Consider the following 25,010-nt stretch of genomic DNA (forward strand, 5'->3'; position numbering starts at 1 on the left):
ATCTCTCATCTTTCTGAGTGTATGGAAATTTCTCTTTCTACAGAATGCCCAATCCTTCTCTTCTTCTCCTGGCAAAATGCATTCACTCTGCCACATTTGCTCAAGCCAGCTACAGGTATCAATCTTTCTGCTGTGTGGAAGACACACACTGGAGTGATGGATACCCACCGCCTGCCACTCCTGGCTGGCACTCCACCCTTTCCTGCCCTCCTTGGCCTGTGAGCCTGACCTACTCAGACTTTATCAGTAGCTGCTTGTCCCCCAGTATCTGGTTAGACTTCTCCAGAGGTAGGCACCAGTGGAAGATCTACAGGGCGGAGAAGAGTAGGGTGACTCTATCTAGGGCTCTAGTTCCCTCCCTGACATGCTGGCAATGACTCACTGCTTCCACATAGCAAACACTACTCCTATCAGGTGGTCCTTCCCAAACAGTCCTTCTGCTGGTGCAGCTGACTGCTTCTTTACCTTTGGACGTTCAGCTGGGGAATATACCACCACCCATCATTCCTTCTCACAAACCTACTTCACTATTTGTCGGGTCCCTCTACAAACTTTCCTCCAGTTACCCTGTGTCAGTTGGCTATATCTTTCCTGTCTAGACACTATGCATTTGTCAACAAAAATAACCCAAGCAAGACTATAAAAAGGACCTGACATAGATATGAATTGAGAAATTATAGAAGATGGAGAATCAAAGAATATTTTATAGAGAAAAAGCCTGTGCAATGGTCCTGTGGTGCAAAAGCAGCAAGAAATGTTCAAAGCTAAGCTTGACTTGGGAGGCTACTTGAGCTAGAAAACAAAGAGGGCAGTGGAAAGGCTGGAGAATCAGAGAGAAACAATCTTGTAGGCCTACATTTCGATTTTGATACTGAGAGCAGTGAGAAAGTACCTAATATTCTCTTTGCCCCCCAGTCCCCCACCCCAAGCCTAGGTGAAGGATCATCTTCTCTTTCACATTCCCTGACCGTCTTCTCCAACATAGTTAGGAGTAGGAAGCTCTGACACACCGGTAAATACTCCATAAATATTCACTGAATCCATGAATAAATGAATGAGTAAAACACATGGGGCCAGATTTGAGCCTTTTTTTGGTTGCTTCCAAGAATTCTTCCTTGCACACATCCTTCTTGAATTTATGCCTACATTTGGTCTCAGCAGAGTCTTTGCCTGTAATTAGCATACAGACCTTTGGAGAGAAAGAGCTAAACGTGAGCTAGGACCTGAAAATAAGATCAATGCCAGAATAATCTTCAACACTCAACAATCATTTCACCCCAGAGAGGGCAGATTTCAGGAGCAGCATCGCCATCTCGGGTGATGGACACTCTTGCCACAATCACAAGAGGCTATTCTGTCTAATCTAGTAACCTGAGGTGATTAAGGAAAAGTCAGTAGGAATCCACAGGATGAATGACAAAGAGAGCTGTTTTGTCTTGTTTAGAGCAAGGAATACAACCCTCTTACCTTCAAGGCATAAGGCATAGCACAAACCATGTGCGAACCATGGATTGCAAGGAAAAGCTTTTAACTTTTTAATTCGTTTTATAAACTGATAGGGTGGCTTGATTTATATCAGGTAAGATGATAAGTGTAATTTTTAAATGGTTTCCTCATCATTCAATAAGTTGAAATACATAGCTAAAACCTGCTTGAAATTTCCCTTACACTATAATTCACAATTTAATGCAAGCAAACAAAATTAAAATGCAAAGGTGATCTCAACACTGTAGCAAATGAATATTCATCATTGTCACAATAATGATGTCTTTCTTTATTCAGGTATTTTGTGATAATGGAGACAGCCACCTCATTCTTAAGCAGGCATGAAAAAGATGAATGAGCACGACCACTTTTCTTTCTACCTAAACAAAGGTAGGTCCTCAGTGAAACAAAAAGCTATCAAAGGGCAAGGTTTCTGCAATGCTGCTGAGATATGTCTGGGGCACAATGCTCTTTAATTTCCCTAAAAATGCTGCATTTCATTCTGGTAGAAAATTAATCAGGAAAATTAAAATTTGTTTAATTTTGAAAATCAAACAATTGAGCATCAATCACCTTAGTGACATAAAGAATTATCTTCTGTTCTTGTTCTCCCCAAGCAATTCTATATTGCATAAAATTGACCAATTTGTAAAGTAGGAGAGAAAAATTTAAGGCCACAACCCAGAAGTCTACGAGATGAATAAACTCTGGAACTAAAATGTATTTCATTTCAATAAAATATTGCATTGCTCACCAAAGAGGCCATAGTGAATCCAATGACTTCAATATAACCATCATCATGACGCTGAGGTTCAAAGTCATGGTGATCTCCTGGGTTCCCCCAGGGCATTGTGCCAGCACAGTATCTGCAAGATAAGATTAAAAACAGAATTAAATTTATTCCACCACTCTTACGATTGTCATTAGGTATTACCTAATAAAAAGATCCAACGTGTATCTCGCCTAAGAACAGTTTTCTGTTCTTGGTGCACACCTTCTGATCGAAAAAAAAAAGTGGACTTATCATGTCCAAATACCCATCTGTGAAAATGGGCCACAATTTTATAGCAAAAGCATCTCATGGTGGCCAAGTGTCTCCTAACTCATTATTTATTAACATTTATCCCTCAGTGATCCATTACATCTGTTTTCTATGATATGCCATGAGTTACCCATGGGTGGTTCCAGAATTTGGTCTTGGAGGAAGACACTGCATGCCAGGAAATGGAGGTGGGTACACAGTGGTCATTATGTACATAGCTAAGATAACAACCGCTGGGAAGGTAAGCAGACAAAGGTAGGTGAGGAAGAGTGAGACAGGTATGAAGAAAAGATGAGAGATGGAGAAAAAAGAAGGAGAAATAAAGGAAATTGGAAGAGGAATGATGAGAGGGGGAGCAAGAAGAAAAAAAGAGAAAAAAAAGTTAAAGGAGCTAATGTCTCCTGAGAAAATAATGTTTTCTGAGAATCTAGGTCTTTTATGGAAATAATGAAGATGAAAATCCTTCTGGAATAGGATTATAGGTGACTATACTGAGCTTTGCCAAAAGTAATCAGGAGACTATGTTTTCCTAGCCTTAGATTTACATACAATTCTCATTTTAATTAAATTCAGTCTAAATAGAACTTATTTGCAGATTTTGTGTCTGGAGTTGTGTGGTTTGCAAGTAACAAAGGGTCATAGATTCATCTCCTCCAAAATCTTGGCTCGGGAGCCCAGACTTTAATTTTGTACCACTGAGAAAATGTGCTTATTTTGAGTCTAGTTAATCTTAAATATCCCTTTCTCCTGAGGTATATAATAGCACCAAAGAGAGTTGACATCCTGGCTAGAAAATGCTACTCTAATTGATCCTATTTTTTTTTCAAAGCAATCATCTAGCAACAATTTTGAATGAGTTCCATGCTAAAATCAGGTTGGATGGTTTCCTAACAGCTTTCGGGAAACTGAGAACAGGGATTTATTCAAGTCTATTATTCTTGGGAGGTAGGGGCAATCAGTAATTGAGAATTGTATTAAAATGTTCCAGTAAATAGGGGCGCCTGGGTTTCTTAACGATGGATAAGTGTATAGCACACATGCCACGTCGCATTAAAAAAAAAACCACACCCACCACAGAGAACACTAACAAACTGAGGAGGAGGACAAAAGGATCAGAGCTGGAAACCCCTAATGAGCCAGTAAGATACCTTACTTTCACCGTTTGTGCCCTGGACATTTTCTGTAATGAAAACCGATAACCTCAAGTCAAATGGAGTTCACATCAAACCAAAGAAAAAGGATGAACAGAGCTTACCTGGGTATATTTAAAAATACTATACACTGGAACTTCAGTTCCTGAATCTTTGGAGTGAGATCTGTTCCATCACACTGCAACAGAGAAGAGAAAGGGGTTGGAAGTAGTCACGTGTCTAATATATATGTTATATATAATTACATATCTATATATGTGTAGATATTAATATACAGATATATATAATACATATATGTATATGCACATATAATATATATGTAATGGTCTTCCCCTTGTCCTCAGCTCTGCTTGAGTGAATGCCTGTGACTACAACTGAAAACGTTATCGTGATTTTATCTTCAGCAGACCCAGGGTTCAGAGCGTGGTTTTGTTCTGGTATAAAAACAAAGCTGCCATTTGACTAAAATGATTTTTCTCTGGCTTCATAAGCAAAGGAACTGCTGTCATTCTTAACCCTGGATTATTAGATATTTTGACTTGCAGTATCAACCAAAAGATTTATGAACGTTTAAAGGAATAAAAAAGGAAGCCTCAAGTTCAGGCAGTAGTGATCTCCACCACAGTTACCCAGGATGGCTATTTGCTTTCTGAGATCAATTTTTATTTTTATTTTGAAAACACCAAACATTTTGAAAACTGTTTAAGAGGAATATATACTGCAAGCTTTAAAAAAAAAAAACTATTATAAATCAGTGGTATCTCCATTAGGGATCTGCTCTTACACATTTCATATCTTACAGACTTGGACTGGTCTTCCGAGATAAACTACTTTCCTGGACCTGGACGTGACCCCAGGGTGTCTCAAGGGCCTCAGGCTGGCTTGGCCTCAATACCTCTGTTCGGCACTTCCCTCACCGGTTAGCACTTTCCTTGACCATCCTCTAACTAATCAAAGAAAAGGCTTTCATTTCTCTTTCTCATTTCCCACTGGTGACAAAAAAGTCAAGAAAACTCCAGTCACCACTATAGACTTCTCATTGTCAAAGGTGTGCTTTTTTATTTGCTCTCCCTAAACCCTCACCAGAGAATTCCCCGTTATCTTCTCTTTGGGAGAGCAGAGTAATGCATTCCCAAACTCCCTGTGAATTTTTAAAGACTTCTTTAAAAGGAGTGTTCAGTCTAAGAACAGTGATTCTGCTAGCATTAGTGTCTCGTTGTTTTCCCAGCTCATCTTAATGCAGCTAATTTTCATAAACACGCTCCAAAAACTGTTTCCAGGAAATATTATAGCCCTAAATAAACAAAACATTTTAAGATGTTATTTAGAAAGGAATCAAATTCTAAATATTGACTGAATATCCTCAGACACTACGAAAACAGTCTCCCAATTTAAGCACTTGGAATGAGTTGATAGATGACTATACCAAAGAAAATATCTTAAATTATAAAAAATGAGTGCAGTAACTAAAATTTTGAAAATACAGTGTGATGCACTAATAGCATACAAAGCAGTACTGTTTACCTTACAGAAAAAAAACCTATAAAATTATTGTATTTAGAGCAGAAATCTCTTTAAATTCTCTACCTTTTCTTCCTAAGAAACATGTCAGTGATTCTGGGAATTTATCAAATTATAAAAGAGTGCAATTTACCATGTATCATGCTTCACAAAGTTTTCTTACATATTACTGCCTTTAAATTTTGTATGTCTTTAGAACAGTACTTGGGTGGCTCTGTTGGTTAAGCATCTGCCTTTGGTTCAGGTCATAATCTCAGGGTCATCTGCTCAACTGGGAGTCTGCTTCTCCCTCTGCCTCCTCCCCCCCAGTTCATGCTCATGCTTTCTCTCTCTCTCAAATAAATAAAGAAAATCTGGGGGGGGGGTGGGTGGGGAAGAGCAGTAGCTTTCAACCTTTCTCCTATTTCAAACACATAAAGGAAAGTGCCCATAAAATACGTTCCTATACCCAAGCTCACATATTGATAGATCAAAAGAAGAAGAAAACATGGGAAGGAGGACAAATAATGCTGTACAAAGGATTTTGTCATTGTCTTACGCTTTTTTGATGTAGTATTCATACAGGCTACATTTATGTGAAAGATTAACTACTACCTCAGAAACACTGACCTCACTGTAGCAAAAATGAGATGGTTTGTTTTTGCCTATACATGGGATCGCTCTAGCTGATCTTCTTTCCATCTCTCACTCAAAAAACATACAGTGATGTCATTATGGAAATATCCTGTTTCCCTGTGTGACACATCACGATGCTCACTAGTTGTTGTTTCAAAGGTTTGTCTTCTTATGCCTATTTTAAATGAGGAAAGTAAACCCTTCTGAAAGGTTACATGATAACCCCAAAGTCATATACTTCATAAAGGCAGAACTAGGAATAAATCCCAAATATTTGATTTTGTTTCTAATTTTTTTTTCTTCATCACACACATACACACACACACACACAAGATAGGATTACACAAACCAATTCACTTGCAATCTTGCCTGTACTGGCTGATACCAAATCTTTCCTAGTTATCTGGCTGCCATTTTGGCCTCTTTGCATTTGGATTATTAGATATTTTGACTTGTAGTATCAACCTTCTTTTAATCCCTGCTATATAGGCAGGCACGAGTGAGACGTTTATCATCGGGGGACTGGTAGATGCAGTAGACAAACTGTCTAGTGGTTAGGGAGTATACAGTTTTATTTCACTGCAGCTGATCTGAACAGTCAATCCATTCAATATGGCATTGGCCCCTGAGCAGGTGCCACCACCATTCCTCTCAATGTGAAAAATACTGGAAAAGTAGGGCGAGTTTATTTTTGGTTGGGTTGCCAGCAGCTGAAGAAACAGGGAGGTTGCTGTTACTTTAATAGCCATAATTTTATGAATAAAGACCTTCATAGTTCAGGGGACCACTGTCTTTCTTGCCTCCAGCTTTAAGAAAGCAGTACTTCTACTTTGAAGAGTCTCTACTACCAAAAGATGCTTGTTTCCACTGCAATTGTATGAGAACTGAACTATCTGAAAGCAATGCCAAGGGTTACTGACACCACTGGTAATGGCCTCTGTCTCTTCTTTCAACTGAATCAGAAGACTGATGTCTCACACATGCTTTACTAATCGGTGATTACACATTTTTCTTACTGGCATATAATTCACATTATTACTTTCAGATGTACAACATGATGATTCAGTATCTCTATACATTACTCAGTGCTTATCCAGTGAAGTCCTCATCTGTCTCCAACTACCATCTTAATAATCTTACTAATATATTCCCTATGCTGTACTTCTCGTGTCCATGACTTATTTATTTTTTAACTGTAAGTTTATATCTCTTAGGCCTCTTTATTTCACCAATCTCCCCACCTACTTCTCCTCTGGCAAACACAGGTCCAATCTGGGTTTAAGAGTCCTTCGTTTGTTGGTTTTTTTTTTTTTCATTGTTCCTTTGTTTTCATAAATTCTACATAGAACTGAAATCGTATGGTTTCTAACAGACTTATTTCAGTTAGCATTGTACCTTTTAGGTCCATCCATGTTGTTGCAAATGGCAAGATTTCATTCTTTTTTATGGCTGTGTAATGTTCCATATTGTGTGTGTGTGTGTGTGTGTGTGTGTGTGTGTGTCTCCCATCTTCTTCATCCATTCATCAATGCACACTTGGGTTGCTTTCGTATCTTGGGCTGCAATAAACATAGGGGTGCATATATCTCTCTCTCTTTTTTAAGATTTTATTTATTTATCAGAGAGAGAGAGAGAGGGAGACAGAGCGAGCACAGGCAGACAGAATGGCAGGCAGAGGCAGAGGGAAAAGCAGGCTCCCTGCAGAGCAAGAAGCCCGATGTGGGACTCGATCCCAAGATGCTGGGATCGTGACCTGAGCCGAAGGCAGCTGCTTAACCAACTGAGCCACCCAGGCGTCCTGCATATATCTTTTTTAATTAGAATTTTCACTTTCTTTGGGTAAATATCCAATAGTGGAATTACTGGATCATATAATATTTTTATTTTTAAATTTTTGAGGAATCTCCATGCTGTTTTCCACAGAAGTGTACCAGTTTGGATTTCCACTAATAGTACACAAGGCTTCCTTTTTTTCTCCAAATCCTCACCAATACTTGTGTTATTTGTCTTTTTGATCCTAGTCATTTTGACAAGTGTGAGGTGATACCTCACTGTAGCTTTGATTTGCATTTCTCTGGTAATTAATGATGTTAAGCATCTTTTCATGTGGCTCTTGGCCATCTTTACATCTTCTTTGGAAAAATGTCAATTCAGGTCCTCTACTCTGCTCATTTTTCAATTGGATTTGTGTGTGTGTGTGTTGTGTTGTGTAAATTCCTTATACATTTTGGATATTAATCCCTTATCAGAAAAATCATTTGCAAGTATCTTCTCCCATTCAGTAGGTTGTCTTTTTGTTTTGTTGACGGTTTCTTTCACTGTGTAAAAGCATTATATTTTGGTGTAGTTCCAGTAGTTTATTTTTGCTTTTGTTTCCTTTTCCTCAGGAGACCTATCTAGAAAAATGTTTCTATGGCCAATCTAAGATGACTGCCTATATTTTCTCCCAGGAGTTTGATTGTTTCAGGTCTCATATTTAGGTCTTTAATCCATTCTGAGTTTATTTTGGAGTTTGGTGTAAGAGAGTGGTCCAGTTTCCCCAGCACTATCTGTTGAAGAGATGGTCCTTTCCCCATTGTATATTCTTGCCTCCTTTGTCATAGATTAATTGACATATAAGCATGAGTTTATTTCTGGGTTCTCTATTCTGTTCCATGGACCTATACGTCTATTTTTGTGCCAGTATGATATTGTTTTGATTACTACAGCTTGGTAATATATCTTAAAATATGGAATTGTGGTAACTCCAGTTTTGTTCTTCTTTTATTTATTTATATTTATTTTTTAAATTTCTTTTCAGTGTTCCAGAATTCATTGTTTATGTATCACACCCAATGCTCCATGCAATATGTGCCCTCCATAATATCCACCACCAGGCTCACCCAACCTCCCACCCCAGCCCCCCAAACCCTCAGTTAGTTCCTCAGAGTCCATAGTCCCTCATGGTTCATCTCCCCCTCCAATTTCCCCCAATTCTCTTCTCCTCTCCATCTCCTCATGTCCTCCGTGTTATTCCTTATGCTCCACAAATAAGTGAAACCATATGTTAATTGACTCTCTCTGCTTGACTTATTTCACTCAGCATAATCTCCTCCAGTCCTGTCCATGTTGATACAAAAGTTGGGTATTCATCCTTTCTGATGGAGGCATAATACTCCATTGTACATATGGACCACATCTTCTTTATCCATTTGTCCGTTGAAGGGCATCTTGGTTCTTTGCACAGTTTGGCAACTGTGGCCATTGCTGCTATGATCATCGGGGTACAGATGGCCCTTCTTTTCACTACATCTGTATCTTTGGGGTAAATACCCAGTATTGCGATTGCGGGGTCATAGGGTAGCTCTGTTTTTAATTTCTTAAGGAATCTCCACACTGTTTTCCAAAATGGCTGCACCAACTTACATTCCCACCAACAGTGTAATACTTGTTGTTTACTGTCTTGTTAATTTTGGCCATTCTAACTGGTGTAAGGTGGTATCTCAATGTGGTTTTGATTTGAATCTCCCTGATGGCTAGTGATGATGAACATTTTTTCATGTGTCTGTTAGCCATTTGTATGTCTTCATTGGAGAAGTGTCTGTTCATGTCTTTGCCCATTTTTTGACATGATTATCTGTTTTGTGTGTGTTGAGTTTGAGGAGTTCTTTATAGATCTTGGAAAACAGCCCTTTGTCTGTACTGTCATTTGTGAATATCTTCTCCCATTCCGTGGGTTGCCTCTTTGTTTTGTTGACTGTTTCCTTTGCTGTGCAGAAGCTTTTGATCTTGATGAAGTCCCAAAAGTTCATTTTCTCTTTTGTTTCCTTTGCCTTTGGAGACACATCTTGAAAGAAGTTGCTGTGGCCAATGAGAAGGAGGTTACTGCCTATGTTCTCCTCTGGGATTCTGATGGATTCCTGCCTCACGTTGAGGTCTTTTATCCATTTCGAGTTTATCTTTGTATACAGTGTAAGAGAATGGTGGGGTTTCATTCTTCTACACATACCTGTCCAATTTTTCCAGCACAATTTATTGAAGAGACTGTCTTTTTTCCACTGTGTATTTTTCTCCTGCTTTGTCGAAGATTAGTTGACCATAAAGTTGAGGGTCCTTTTCTGGGCTCTCTATTCTGTTCCACTGGTCTATGTGTTTGTTTTGCGCCAGTACCATGCTGTCTTGGTGATCACAGCTTTGTAGGAAAGATTGAAATCAGACAACATGATGCCTCCAATTTTGTTTTTCTTTTTCAACATTTCCTTGGCAATTCGGGGTCTCTTCTGGTTCCATATAAATTTTAGGATTGTTTGCTCCAGCTCTTTGAAAAATGCTGGTGGAATTTTGATTGGAATGGCATTGAATGTATAGATTGCTCTAGGCAGTATAGACATTTTAACAATGTTTATTTTTCTGATCCATGACCATGGAATGGTTTTCCATCTTTTGGTGTCATCTTTAATTTCTTTCATGATTGTTCTGTATTTCCTCAAGTACAGATCTTTTACCTCTTTGGTTGGGTTTATTCCCAGATATCTTATGGTTCTTGGTGCTATAGTAAATGGAATCGATTCTCTAACTTCCCTTTCTGTATTTTCATTGTTAGTGTATAAGAAAGCAGCTGATTCTCTACATTGATTTTGTATTCTGCCACATTACTGAATTGCTGTATGAGTTCTAGTAGTTTGGGGGGAAAAAAGACTTTATTTATTTGAGAGAGGGGGACAGGAGGCAAGAGAGAAAAGAGAGGGGGAGGGGCAAAAGGGAAGGGAGTAGATGTCCCATTGAGCAGGGAGTCAGATGAGGGGCTTAATTCCAGGACCCCTGGGATTAAGACCTGAGCTAAAGGCAAATACTTAACTGAATGAGCCACCCAGGTGCCCCTGACTTTGTTCTTCTCTCCCAAGAAAGACTATTTGGAGTTTTTTTGTGGTTCCACACAAATTTTAGTAATATTTGTTGTAATTCTGTGAAAAATGCTGTTGGCATTTTGATAGGCATTGCATTAAATCCAAAGACTACTTTGAGTAGTATGGACATTTTAACAGTATTGGTTCTTCTAGTCCATGAGCATGGAATATCTTTTCATTTGTGCCATCTTCAATTTCTTTCATCAGTGTTTTACAGTTTTCAGAGAATAGGTCTTTCATTTCCTTAGGTGTGAGTATAAATGGGATTGTTTCCCTATTTCTTTCTGCTACTTCATTATTAATATATAGAAATGCAACAGATTCCTATATATTAATTTTGTTTCTTGTGACTTTACTGAATTCATTAATCAATTCTAGTAGTTGTTTTTTGTGGAATCTTAAGGGTTTTCTATTTATACATTATGATGTTATCTGCCAATAGTGACAGTTTTACTACTTCTTGACCAATATGAATGCCTTATTTCTTTTTCTTGTCTGATTGCTGCAGCTAGGACGTCCCATACTATACTGAATAAAAGTGATGACAGTGGATATCCTTGTCTTGTTCCTCATTTTAGAGGAAAAGTTCTGTTTTTCACCATTGAGTATGATGTTAGCTGTGGGTTTTTTGTATATGGTCTTCATTACGTTGAGGTGTGTTCCCTCTAAGCCTACTTGTTGAGAGTTTTTATCATAAATGGATGTTGTACTTTATCAAATGATTTTCCTGCATCTATGAGATGATCCATGTGATTTTTTTTTCCTTTCTCTTGTTAATGTGATGTATCATGTTGATTTTTTGTGAATACTGAGCCACTCTAGCATCCCTGGAATAAATCCCACATGACTGGTGAATAATTTTTTTAATGTATTATTGAATTCAATTTGCTAATATTTTGTTGAAGATTTCTGCACCTACGTTAGTCAGACAGAGTAGGCCACAGTTTTCTTTTTTTGTTGTGAATTGTCTGGTCTTGGTTTCAGAGTAATGGTGGCCTCATAGAATGAATTTGGATGCTTTTCTTCCTCAATTATTTTTTGGAATAGTCTAAAAATAGGTATTAACTCTTCTTCAGATGTTTGGTAGAACTCACACCCTGAAGCCATCTGGTTCTGGACTTTTGTTTGTCAGGAGTTTGATTACCAACTTAATTTCATTGCCAATAATTGGTCTGTTCAAATTTTCTCTCTCTTCCTGATTTAGTTTTAGAAGTTTATATGTTTCTAGAAATGTATCAATTTCTCCTAGGTTGTCCAATTTGTTGGCATATAATTTTTCATAATATTCTCTTAAAATCCTTTGTATTTCTGTGGTATTGGTTTTTAGTCCTCATCCTTCACTTCTGACTTTATTTATTGAGTCCTCTTTTTCTTTGTCTGATGAGTCTGGCTAAGGGTTTATAAATTTTGCTTATTTTTTCAAAGAACCAGCTCCTAGTTTTAGTGACTTTTCTATTGCTTTTTAAGTCTCTATTTCATTTATTTTTGCTCTAATCTTTGCTATTTTCTTTCTTCTACTTTTCTTTCTTCTACTGCTATTTTCTTTCTAAACAGCTTTGCTGTTCTTTTTCTAGCTCCTTTAGGTATAAGGTTAGGCTGCTTGAGATTTTTCTTGTTTTTTGAGATAGACCTGACGTGCATCACTCTGAACTTCCCTCTTAGAACTGCTTTTGCATGGTGATTACAAATTTAAAAAAAAAAAAATTTACAAATTTTACAGAATTATTTTTTAAAACATTTTTACAAATTTTATAAGATTTTACAAATTTTGCTGCATGGTGATTACAAATTTTAATTTGTATCCCACTCCTGCTCCTCTATACACCCATATATATTTTTCTGTATTTCTGTATTCTAATGTATTTCTGTTGTTCTGTCCCCTTTCATCACATATTCTATTCTTTATCTATGCTGTGATAAATTTAAGCATTGCTGTATCCCATTCCTTTTTCCCGATATAATTTTTCCTTTTTCTTTCTCCTTAAACAATTATGTAAAATAGTCATATTTGCTCCTTCTTTTAATTTGTTTATTATAAGGAAGCATTTTATGTCTTTCTTAATAACTAATGATATGCTATTTTTAATTTTTTAAAGATTTTATTTATTTATTTATTTATTTATTTGAGAGAAAGATAGAGAGAATGCATGAGAGTGGAGGGGCAGAGGGGGAGAAAAAGGGAAAAGGAGAGAATCCCAAGCTGACTCTACCCTAGATGCAGAGCCTGACTCAGAGCTCAATCCCATGACCTTGAGATCATGACCTGAGCAGAAATCAAGAGTCAGGCGCTTAACTGACTAAGTGACCCCGGCACCCCTAATGATATGCTATTTTAAAATATAGCTCTTAGAGAATAGGTAACTTTCCCTCTCTGTGCCTCCAAGGAGTGTGTATCTAAAAACCTGGGATAGAAACCCAGGAAGAAATAGTACCAAAAACAAACAAACCATTCAGTGGTGAAGAACCCTGGCCAGGCTACAGAGTGAATCATCACAAAAAATTAAGTGAATGCATTTGCCTAAAATTGAGAGTCCCAAGTAACTGAAATAGTGGTATTTTTGGTGAGCACCTATTTCTATGTCAAGACCCAGCTCAACATCACTTATTCGATGATAGTTTCCCTGGACTCACCAGAGTCAGTTTCCATTTCCCTCTGAATGCCACCACATTGTGCACATAGTCAACACTATTAATTACAGTGTTATGTAATGACTTAAGTGCTCTTCTCTGCGACTGAACTGTGAGTTTCTTCAGGAGTGAAACTAGCTGTCTGTCGATTCCGAGCAACTAAGAGAGTTGCCAACACAGAGCTATATTCTCAGGAATGTTGGCTGAATAAACTACATTAAATTATCTCTGGAATTAATCAACACATTGATTAATCTACGTATATAAACTGGTATTTGGGGTATGTTTTTTGCAGCATACATATTTATATTCAAATGAGCCGAGTCAACGTGTTCAATACTTACAACAACTTTAACATGTTTGGATAGATCTCTAGAACTTCTTTGTAGGAAATCAGAAAAAGCTGCCTATACCACAAGGAAATAAAGGAAGAAAAACCAAACTTAATCACATGGTTATGCCAAATCCTTGCTTCCATATTATCAACAGTTCCTAATGTTTCTAAATTATTCAAAATATAAAGAAGTTCTTATCTTGCTAAATGCAAAGCAAAATACAGTCACTGTCAGGCTGAAAACTCTCTTTGTTTTCAAACTATAACCTATAATAAAATTTAAGAACACAGTAGAGAGTTAAAAAGTAGGGAATTCCAATGGTCAGTTTGAAGATTTATTTTGATGACCTTTCCTGACCTCCTACTTGATCACGGGGGGCTGATATCATCTTGAACTTACCACTAAGAATGTCTTGTTTCACCCTCTCCCTTTTTATTTCCATTCTCTATTCAGTGGCCTAAATTTCAACTACACTTTTTTAAAATCAGTATTTTCGAGGTCTTCCCATCCCCCACCCCTGTCCTCTTTCTGGCCATTCATCCCCACGATGTCCCTGAGGAGAAGGAAAAAAGACCTCCTTTACTCACATATATGCTTCCATGAGAAACTGCCCACCCTCTGTCAATTTCTCATCCAACACTGATGCGTATGTACTCCTGTGCAAACCACATTCTTACTCAAGACTTTTTATACATCTTTCAGTCTGCCTAACTCCCCCATTCTCAAGACCGGCTTTGATGTTGCTCATATCACTCCTTGAATATCACCCCCTCAGGACAACAAGAAGCCTTAAAGCTTTAAAGTTCAAAGATGATGAACACCAGCTCCCTTTCTACCAACTTAAATACATCTTAATTGTAAACCAGACATTAAATTGTAATCATACATAGAAATACTCGCAAACGTCTGAGGTGAGTAATAATTTTTCATATAGTTAGTATTCCTATTACCAACAAGTAATTAGTATTTAGTTAGTATTAAATAATAGGTAATAATTATAAAATATATACTTACCCCTGCATAGAACATTTTATTTCGAAAACGACTATTAAATTTCTCTGGATTTGCTTCTGTGAAAGGAAAAGGTAGTTTTGTTATAGAGACCTCATTAAAGGTAGTGATTTCCATTAACATTCTTACTTCTCCTGCCCTCCCTCCCCACCCCACAGATCCAACAGAGTCAACAGCCTCATTATCATCTTTTCCTTAGTTACAGGCCGGTTGGTATAGTTGTTTAGCGCTACAGAAGTGTAGCCCCAAAATGGCAGCATTAGCATCAACTGGAAGCTTGTTAGAAATGCAAATTATTAGGCTCTACCCCAGACCTACTGAATTATAATGTGTAGGGGGTGGTGTCCAGGAATCATGATTTAATAAGCTCTCTGGGTGACTTACATGTACATTAAAAGTTGAGACACTCTGGATTCTATTCAGAATAGAGTGCTGGCAGGGATCCGAGGCAAGGGTGATAGGACAAAGGAGGGTGATGAGGGGTGATTATCTGCTTTGACCTCCATAGGGTGCATCTTCTATAAACTATGTATGCAGATTCCAAATGTAATGAAATATGGGAAATTGGGTAAAAGTAGAGAATTTGCTTTCACATCTTACCAAAACTCCTAACTACCATCTGTGCTTTTGTTTGTCACAGGCCTTAACCACTCACTTGGTTAACTGGAGGTACAGAAATATACATACATGCAGGTCAACCGCTAAATGACTCGGGGCTTATGACAACAAAGACCGTGGGTGAAAAATGGTTTTATTTTGAGTTTGGTCCTGTTTGTTATATAAAGACCACAAAAAAGGTTAAATAAGAATCTGCATCAGAGAATGTTTACATGAATATAAGGGATTATAAAATCCCTAAGTGAAATATTATTTCCTTATATTCTTTCTAGTAGAATTCCAAGACATTCCAATGGGACCCACTGTCAATGTTTTGCCTTCTGCTATTTTATCCCATGTGCTCATTAATCCCTTCTCAGGGCAAGGTCTTTCTTCAAATTGTTTCTCATCAGACAGTTGGCTAACTAGTTGAAACTCTTCAAGTCCTGGCCCTATGTTTGAGTGGAAAATCTTAATAATTGTCTAGATGAAGAAAAGGAGCAAGGAGCTCACTCACTAAGATAGGATAGAGTAAAAGCTACACAATCTCAGGGAATAATCCTAGACCTAGGATCGTTAGATTATTTTCAAGATTATTAGAATATAATATTAGCACCTAACATGGAAACTGGGTCAAAGTTTGTAAACTTAAAAAGAAAAATAAGGTAGTATGTTGTATATTGACTCGAGAGTTTTTACGTATTTAAGATTCTGTATCTCATAACTCTCCTTGAACATTCACTCTATTCTATTGGATTGAGTTACTCTGAACCCTAGAAACAAAGTTAAACAAAAGTTAAAGGTGAATTTATAGGCTATACTAAACAGAAAAAGTGACAAAAGTGTACTTAGTACTCCATCTCTTTGGTCCCCACTTCTGGACCCAGAACTCAACATTTTTATTGTGTGGGCCTTTAGGATAAATTTGGCTCTAAGTAACATTTTTTTCTTTGTTTGTTTGTTTCTCATTTAATCTTTCTTAACCCAGATTTGGCTTGGTACCATTCTCAGTTGCATTAACTCTTGCTTTATGGACCAGAGGCAAAATTAGGATTTCTGTTGTTGTATAACTTATCATGGGTACTTAATCCCTAATTTTGTAAGAGAATAAAAGGCAAAGTCAGATCTGGCTATTGAGCAAGTTATAATAAAAAAAACTGGAAAATGGCACCCACAGTTCTGGCATAGAACTTTTTCAAGGCACTAATGTCCACAGCTATCAAGTGAATCATGCATCAACTATTAACGTTCACTTTAAAAAAAAAAAAAAAAAAAAAACCCACTACTTTGTGGTTTGGAAAAGATTCACATTCTTAAGGAGTTTTCCTATAAGCCTGAGTTGTTGGTTTTTTTTTTTCCCTTTAAAGAAACAGTTTTTTGTTTCTTTAAACAGAAACCGGTAGCTCCGTGGGTTATGCCTCTGCCTTCGGCTCAGGTCAAGATGTCAGGATCCTGGGATGGAGCCCTGCATTGGGCTCTCTGCTCAGTGGGCAGACTCACTCTCTCTGTCTGCCTCTCTGCCTAATTGTGATGCCTCTATCTCTCTGTCAAATAAATAAATAAAGTCTTCCCAAAAAAGTTTTAAAAAAATGTTTTCTCTCAAGAGATAGAAAATGTTTTTTAAGACCCAAAATGGGTAGAATAAAATTAATAAATAAACTGAGTTTTTGGTGATTTCACTGACACAGCTGATGAAAAGTCACTTCAAATGTAATTTAACTAGATAAAATTCAATTAACATGTGAAACTAAACAAGATGAAGATACTAGCATTTAAAGAGATGTCAGAAAGATAACCAGGTAGGAGAGTCACACATATTCCTTAGCCCTGAGAACAGAAAAGATGGAAGTAAATTCTGTTATCTCTGCTAATAGTATAATGGCATTATATACTGACTCCCTGACTGAGCCTGCCTTGCTGATTACACATTTTTTCCAATTCAATATCTACCCTACTTCAAAGAGCCTCAGAAACAAAGGTTGGCTAGAGCTGAGAGAGAGGTTGGGTAGTATTGGAACTTCCCTACTCCCTGCAGAAACCAGTCCCTAAGAAAGCAAGGGATGTCTGCAAATAACAGTACTTATTCATTCCTTATTGGCTCTTAGAGTGTTGAGTGGCTAGATATATGGATGTGTAAGAATTGAAAGGTCTTTGAGAAGGTCCAAGGAACATGGTCCCCAACTATATCAAGAAAAGGGGACATACAAAATTGGGAAAGGACCAGTAACAAAGTGGTAAGTATTCTTGTTCCTTAAGGAAGCTGTATCTGTTAATTGGTATGAAGTCAACTATGAAAGGCCATTCTCAAGAAATACTAATAATACTCAAAGTATCCCAAGACCCCAATAGTGGAAGCATCCATGTCTTATTGCTACAGTTCCTGGACTGCCCATATCCCTCTTCCACAAGAACAGGTGTACCCAAGCGAGATCTAAATGCTCACTATGCATATCTAGAGCCATTAGCCTATTTATAATCTGATTGGACACCAACATTAATTGTATTCGTTTCCTATTCCTGAGAACTTGGCAATTTAAAACATCCATTTATTTTCTTGTTCCGTGGGCCAAAATCTGAGTCCTCTACTTAGGTTCATCCAAGGTCAAAATTAAGGTGTCAGCCTGCAGGACTCTTCTATGGGGACTCTAAAAAGGATTCACTTTCACGAGTGCCTGGCTGGCTCAGTTGGTTAAGCTTCCAACTCTTGATTTCCTCTCAGGTTGTGATCTCAGGGTTGTGAGATCAAGTCCTGTGTCGGGCTCCAGACTCACCAGGTGTGAGTATGAGATTTCTCTCTCTCCCTCTTCTTCTGCCCCTCCCCCCACTCACACACACTCTCTAAATACATGAACTAATGAATAAATAAATAAAATTTTTGAAAAAAAGGATTCACTTCAAAGTTTCTTCAGATAGTTGAAAAACCCATTTCCTTATAGTTGGAGAAGTGAAGTTCTTTTTCCTTGTTGGCTGTTGGCTAAGGTTCATTCTCAACTTTTAGAGCCCTCCTGGAGTCCTTGGCTTGGGATCCCCTCCACCATCCAAGCCAGCAGGGCCACATCAAGTGTTTTTCCACCCTGCAAATCTATCCGGCTTCCCTTCTACCACATCTCTTTGACTTCCTAATTAACTTTCTACTTACACTTTGAAGGGCTCATGGTATCACACTGGGCCCACTCAGATAACCCAGAATTCTCTTCCTATATAAGGGCAGGTAATTATTGACCTCAATAACATTAAAAAAGTCTTTTTCCCATGTAAAATAACATAACCAACAAGCATGATACCAAATAACAAATGTCATAAAGGCCAAAATTCTACCCACCATCACCTACCATCTGACCCCCATGGTTCACATCTTTCCCATATGAAAAACATTCATTCCTTCCAAGGTCCCCAAAGGTCTCATCCCCATTAGAGCATCAACTCAAAACCTAAAAATCTCAACTCAAGCTTATTAGCTCAAACTTCCCAAATCTCATCATCAAAATCACCTAAATGATTTGGCTCTGGATGTAATCCAGTCATGATGATAATAAGGTTCTGGGTATTTTCCATTCCACTGGTTTAATATATTAATCCTATTTTTATGTACAACACAATAACATCTGTGCCATCAGAATAGGATCCTAGACTCTACTTTTATCTGTAATTGGTCTGGCATATTAGAGGAGATATTCATAAATACAAGTTCAACTCTATGTTTATAAAACTCAATAAGCAACTTGAACTGCACAAAACTCACATTTTCCATATTATCTGCATTAGATATGTACCCAATCTTAAGACTTCAGTTATATATACATAAATGATCCCCAAATCGATACCTACAATAACAATGCCACCTTCAATTCAAATGGCATATATCCAAAAAAAATCTTGTCTTCCAACATCATCTCCCATGAAGGACAAATAGTTTTATCAACATTATCCGTTCTTCTAACATGGCTGCAAAACTCTTTCACTATAGGGGCACCTGAGTGGCTCAGTGTGTTAAGCCTCTGCCTTCAGCTCAGGTCATGATCCTAGGGTCCTGGGATCGAGCCCCACATTGGGCTCTCTGCTCAGCGGGAAGCCTGCTTCCCCCACCCTCTCTCTGCCTCCTTGCGATCTTTCTCTGTCAAATAAATAAATAAATAATTTTAAAAAAACAACTCTTTCACTATGTATCAATTGGTCATCCCATCTTATCACAAGCTCATTGGTCCCTCTGTACTTTGCTGTCTGAAATGTCCTTACCCACTTTACTTCTAAACTACATTCTGCACTCCTCCTTTATCTCTCAGCTCCCTCTTACCCTTTCTGGAAATTTTCCCCTGATACATTTTCCCCTGCCAAATTGCTATATTATTTACTGCCTATATAACTAATCTTATCCCTACTATATAGTCCTTTCTACTGTTATCTTTTATATTATATATGGGGCCTCTCCTCTAATTACACTTTCCATTACTGTAACGAATACTTATTGAGATAGCCATGGGCTTGGCACAGGGACTATAAGAAGATATGTTCTTTTGCCCACATGAGTTTTAGAGTGGAGGAGATAGATTTGAAAAGTAAAGGGAAACATCATTTTGTATATGCCATACAAAGATGCCTATAGCAGATGAAGTGAGAGTCACACATAAAGGGAATGATCAAAAGGGTTCCAGAGGCAGGTACACTTGAATCTTGAATGAAGATAGGTGCCATGCAGAGGTTCAAAATGAAAAGGAGGTTACAGACAGAGAAGCTTGGACCATAAGACTTTCACAAGGGCAAATCATGCTTGAGTCTCAGTACCTAGACATAAGACTGGTAGTGTGTCCTTTGATGAAATTTAGCAAGCTACTGAAATGTCTTTTTAAAGAAATCTGTTCATTCTCCATATGAATCATGAAACATTCATAATCCTCAGAAACATGCTCATCTGCATGTTTTTGTATATTCAGTGAAAATAGTAAATTTTAAATCAAATTTAAATACTGCCTCCTTTAGAGTCATAATTGTATTTCTCTGACCTTGTAGCATAAGGTTCAACCCCTCTGAATAAGTAACTTCAGAGAGGCAGTAACATTTAAGTATCCAATCTAAGGCTAAAAGTTTGACATGCTTAATATCCTTCACGTCCAAAAAAATATGACAATCTAATTCATATAGCTGGCAAAGTGAGACCTAACCTTGCCACCTGATAACCATAATCATTGTTAACATGTCTATACATTAATGGATGGGAATATTTTCAATGTACTTGCTCAAGCACTGTCATAATGCAATAGTTATTAACGTTCTGGGCAAGACTCCAGCTGAAAATTAAATGGCCAATTCTGTTACATCTCCAAACCCTATTCCAAAAGACTGCACCTTCTGATATGCAAGCAACAGCTCAACCAAGCATGGTTTAGCCACTTTAATAAGAAGAAAGCATCTCTATTTTCCAATCAAATGAACTAAACCAACTTTCTGATCAAATATAGAAACCCAGATTATTCAAATGTTTGCATTCTTTTTATACAAAGTCAATCAAAATGTTAAGACTGTCTTTACTCCTTGCTTGATTTTCTACTGATGATTCTAAAAGTGTTTAAACAGTAATACCTCCAATAAACTATCTCAAATGCCTTTAATTATCCCCTGTATGTGATGGGCTGTTTCACATCTATGCCAAAAATTGCTTCTGCAATTACATTTTCAGAGCTTCTGCCTTAGTGAGATTTATATTTATTACCCATTTCATTTATTACCAATGAGATTTACATTTATTACCCACTACCCATGCTAGATAGATTAGCATAAATCCCGAGTACGCGCGCGCACACACACACACACACACACACACACACTCTCTCTCTCTCTCTCTCTCCCCCCTTTTATTAATACCTAATAGGTTATTCTATCCAAGCTCATTTTTTTTTTTATAATGGCTCTCATGAGGCTTTGAGTCATCCTTCAGGTATTTCATGGTAAATGATACAAGTTTTGTCATGATGTCTCACACTTAGTGTCTACATTTGAGAACAGTTTGAAGTCTCAGCTATTGGTGTTTTTGGCTTGAGAATAGCCACTTAATATCAAAAGAAATAAGTAAGTCTGCCCCTATTGAAAATGTAGCTATATTATCTTTCTTTTCCTTTCGTAGGAGAGCCTGAAATTTCTTGATTATCCAGGTAAAAATATGAAGAAAATTCAAATAAACAGAAAATAGTAAAAGCAAAAAAAAAAAAATAGCTTGGGTAATTATACTTTTCAGCATAAATTAATGATTTTTAATTAATGAAAAGTGAATAGATTAACAGGTATTAAGAAGTCCACACCTCTGGTATAGGGTTATCAACTAAACCTGTCTTCAACATTTTGTGGATATTTATTTCTATATTATCTTCATGAATACTGCAGAATATCTCAGGAAACATCAATTCTCCCTTACCAGCTCTCCAGTGGCTGGTTTTCCTCAAGGGCACTTACACTAAGCCCCAACAATAACCTATTAAAACACTAGTCTTTGCATCTTTTAACCAAATGTTTTATAATCACACATACATTAAACTATGTATACACACACACACATACACACACACACACATATACACCACAGTTTGCATATTCCTTTCTCAAACGAAGTAGTCCCACTTAAAAAAAAAAAAATCACTTTCCTTCAAGAATTCTCTTCTAAGCCTGGTCTTTCTCCCTTGATATCTCTCCCTGCTTCCTTCACTCTGAGACACAAAAGTTTCATCACAGTACAAGGAAATGTATCATTAGGAAATTGTCAGATTAATTAGACAAAATATTAGGCTCTCATGAATGAGCTCATTGTCTGCCACTTACTCATTTAGGTCTCTTTTCATGCCAGGATGTCTATTTTGGAAGATTCATGCATTGGTGATAATTTTTTTTTTTTTAAGATTTTATTTATTTATTTGACAGAGAGAAATCACAAGTAGGCAGAGAGGCAAGCAGAGAGAGAGGAGGAAGCAGGCTCCACGCCGAGTGGAAAGCCCGATGTGGGGCTTGAACCCAGGACCTGGGATCATGACCTGAGCCGAAGGCAGCGGCTTAACCCACTGAGCCACCCAGGCGCCCCAATTGGTGATAATTTTAAGTATTGTTAAGAAATTGAAAGATTTTGCTAGGAAGCCCAAAACCAAAGTCTCCTGAAGAATATGAGGGGAAAAAAATGGGTTAAGAAATGAGGAAAGTAATCTTCATTTACTTCCCTAAATTAAGTCTCCTTAAGTATAGGGAGACCAACAGACTATAAATGTGGGCCCTACAGTAGGACTCCCTGAATATCCATCTCCAAGAGCTGTCTATGACAGGGAGATGGGAGGGCGGTAGTGTTTCTGATCTGGGTATTTGATATTTGTGGTTCTGTTTTCAACCAAACTTTCAGAGAGAAAAGTCAAACTATGGCTTTCTCTTTGATCATCATCACTTTTATTTTACTTTATTTTATTTTTCATTTAAATTCAATTAGCCAAGATACGGATTTACATGGTAGGTACAATTTACGTCAACACGGATGGAGAAGAAGAGTATTATGCTGAGTATTGTTTTTAGTTGACACGGCATTTGACTCTCAAAGCCTCATGAGAGCAGGAAGGCAAAGCCTACCAAAACTGCTGATCTCCATAAGAAAATTACACGTTTGGGCTTCACTTACAGTTTGTATTCTAACGCCCTTAATCCTACTACTCCACTCTTGACCTTTATTGCATAAGAGTGTTACCAGAATTTCCTCTGGGTTATTAGTTATTAGTAGAATGTGAACATTTGAAGTCTTTTAGGTCTCTGTATTTCAAATTCTAGGAGTTAAAACCACTGAATCTCTTGAAGAATCTGGAGGAAAAGAAGTAAAATAATCCTCTCACGTACGTGTTTTATCTCACAACACACTCACTAACCTACTGCCCAGCATGATTTTGGTTATATATTAACTTATTCCCATGAGACTAGGTACAGATGTAGATACAGGCAAAGACATAGATATTTGTAGTTACATTAATAAGAGATTTTGAGAGATGAAGAGACACCAGGTGAATGAGCGTGAGCACGGACATTTGGGGCTTCCAAACATAAGCCCAAATCCTCAACTTTCTCAGCTCTGAATGGCATAAGAAATTTTCTGATGAAGTATTTAACCACATGCCATTATTTCATCTTATTTGTCTTTTGAAAATAATTTTGTTCCCTAATCTTGTCTCCATCTCTTCCAGCCCTTGAAATTACCACCAGCTCTCATTCGTCCCCTAGCTTGTCCAGTGGGCATTCCCAGCACCTCTGTCACCAATCCAATCACCAGCCTTTCTTTCCACCTAAACCACTGATCAGCTTCCCTACTGTTCCCCAAGATGACTGCTATCTCTTTCTCACACACAGGGAGGACTGGTATGTTTTTGCTGCCAGATTCAATGGCTCTGGTTTATAAAGTGTTGGACTTTAACAATCGGTGATTCAAGAAGCTGTGAATATCCTAATGATTTGAATGAAAGAAGCTTTATCTCTTCCTAGTGGTTCACTAACCCCAAAGTTTCTAGTCAAACTTAAAAATTAGCGGTCTGAGACCTGGAACATCCATCTGTGTTGTCCTTTACATCTCTGAGACCCTAAACAACTAGGTCTCAGGGTCCGATCTGTAACAAGTTCCTATCTTGTCTAGCTCCCAGGGTCATCATGAAAGTTAAAATGAACAACACTGACGCACACTGTCAATATTTAAGTGATATACAAACAGAAGGGAACATGCAAAACACCTGCTGGAAACTTCCTTCCCTGGGAGATGGAAATGGGACGCTGTCCTCACCTCTGGATTCATGGAACTCCAGTGTGACGTGGGCATCGAATCCAAGGCTGAAGTAATTATTGAAAACATTCAGAGGAAGCTGCAATGATGAACAAAGTACAGGTGAAGTGGTGCATAACCAGGCAGAAAGAGTAAAATAAAGCCTAATGCCAGACACCTGTCTCCACGGCAGGCCCTGGGAAAGAGGGAAGTCACAACCGGAGGGAGAAGGTGTTTGCATATGAGGAACAAGGGATTTTTGAATTCATTAGTGAGAGCTCAAATCAAATAACACTCCCAAGAATTTTAAGTAGTGTAGGAAACAAGCGATGCAGATACAAATTATTAAATGGGAACTCTTCTTGTGGATATTAAATAAGAGAGCCCAATTAAGCTGAGGGAAGTACAGCCCCAATAGCTACAAAGAATGACTCACTAAGCAAACTTAGAAAGTCAATTCGAATGGAAGGATCATGTGTAAGTTAATCCGTGGATACACTTATTGAGAATTTATGGCCAGCATATTAATACTGCAACTTCAAATGAATAATATTTAATATGTTTACACTTCCATTTTTTAAAATCCCTTTTTGACATAAGTCATAAGCGACAAGGCAGTGGGAAACATTTAGCTACCCCTGATCTATAGGAAAAAAAAAACCTATGTGTATATACATATTTGTCAGTATTATTCAGATTTTGATTTAGTCTATCAGACCTTGTATCTTTAATATGACCATGAAATACGTAGACACAGATGTGGGTACACACACAAGTCTTCCTAGAGTCCTCTGGGTCCCTGGTTGCTACCACTGCAAGCTTAGTAAAGGAGAGGACTATGAAACCTAAAATCCTTCAACAGAACTGGAAAACTTATGTGCTTTTAAGGCTTCCATGTTAGAACAATGAGAAAGCACATGGAAAATGCTAGAAAGGAAATGGTGGCTCTTCTACTTTACCTTCCACAACTCAGAGTGG

The 25,010-nt window shown here is 37.7% G+C and overlaps 1 protein-coding gene across 1 annotated transcript in view; it reads right to left on the reverse strand.

The window, feature by feature from the left end:
• The window catches only part of DGKI (diacylglycerol kinase iota), a 447,257-nt gene that overhangs the window by 166,821 nt on the left and 255,426 nt on the right, over positions 1–25,010 (reverse strand). Inside the window, 5 exon segments of the mRNA XM_047695648.1 lie at positions 2,240–2,351; positions 3,783–3,856; positions 13,673–13,735; positions 14,678–14,733; positions 24,054–24,132. Of these exon segments, the coding sequence (XP_047551604.1) occupies positions 2,240–2,351; positions 3,783–3,856; positions 13,673–13,735; positions 14,678–14,733; positions 24,054–24,132 (384 nt within the window).

The sequence above is a fragment of the Lutra lutra genome, chromosome 11 (assembly GCF_902655055.1).
Source record: "Lutra lutra chromosome 11, mLutLut1.2, whole genome shotgun sequence".
Taxonomy (NCBI): Eukaryota; Metazoa; Chordata; class Mammalia; order Carnivora; family Mustelidae; genus Lutra; species Lutra lutra.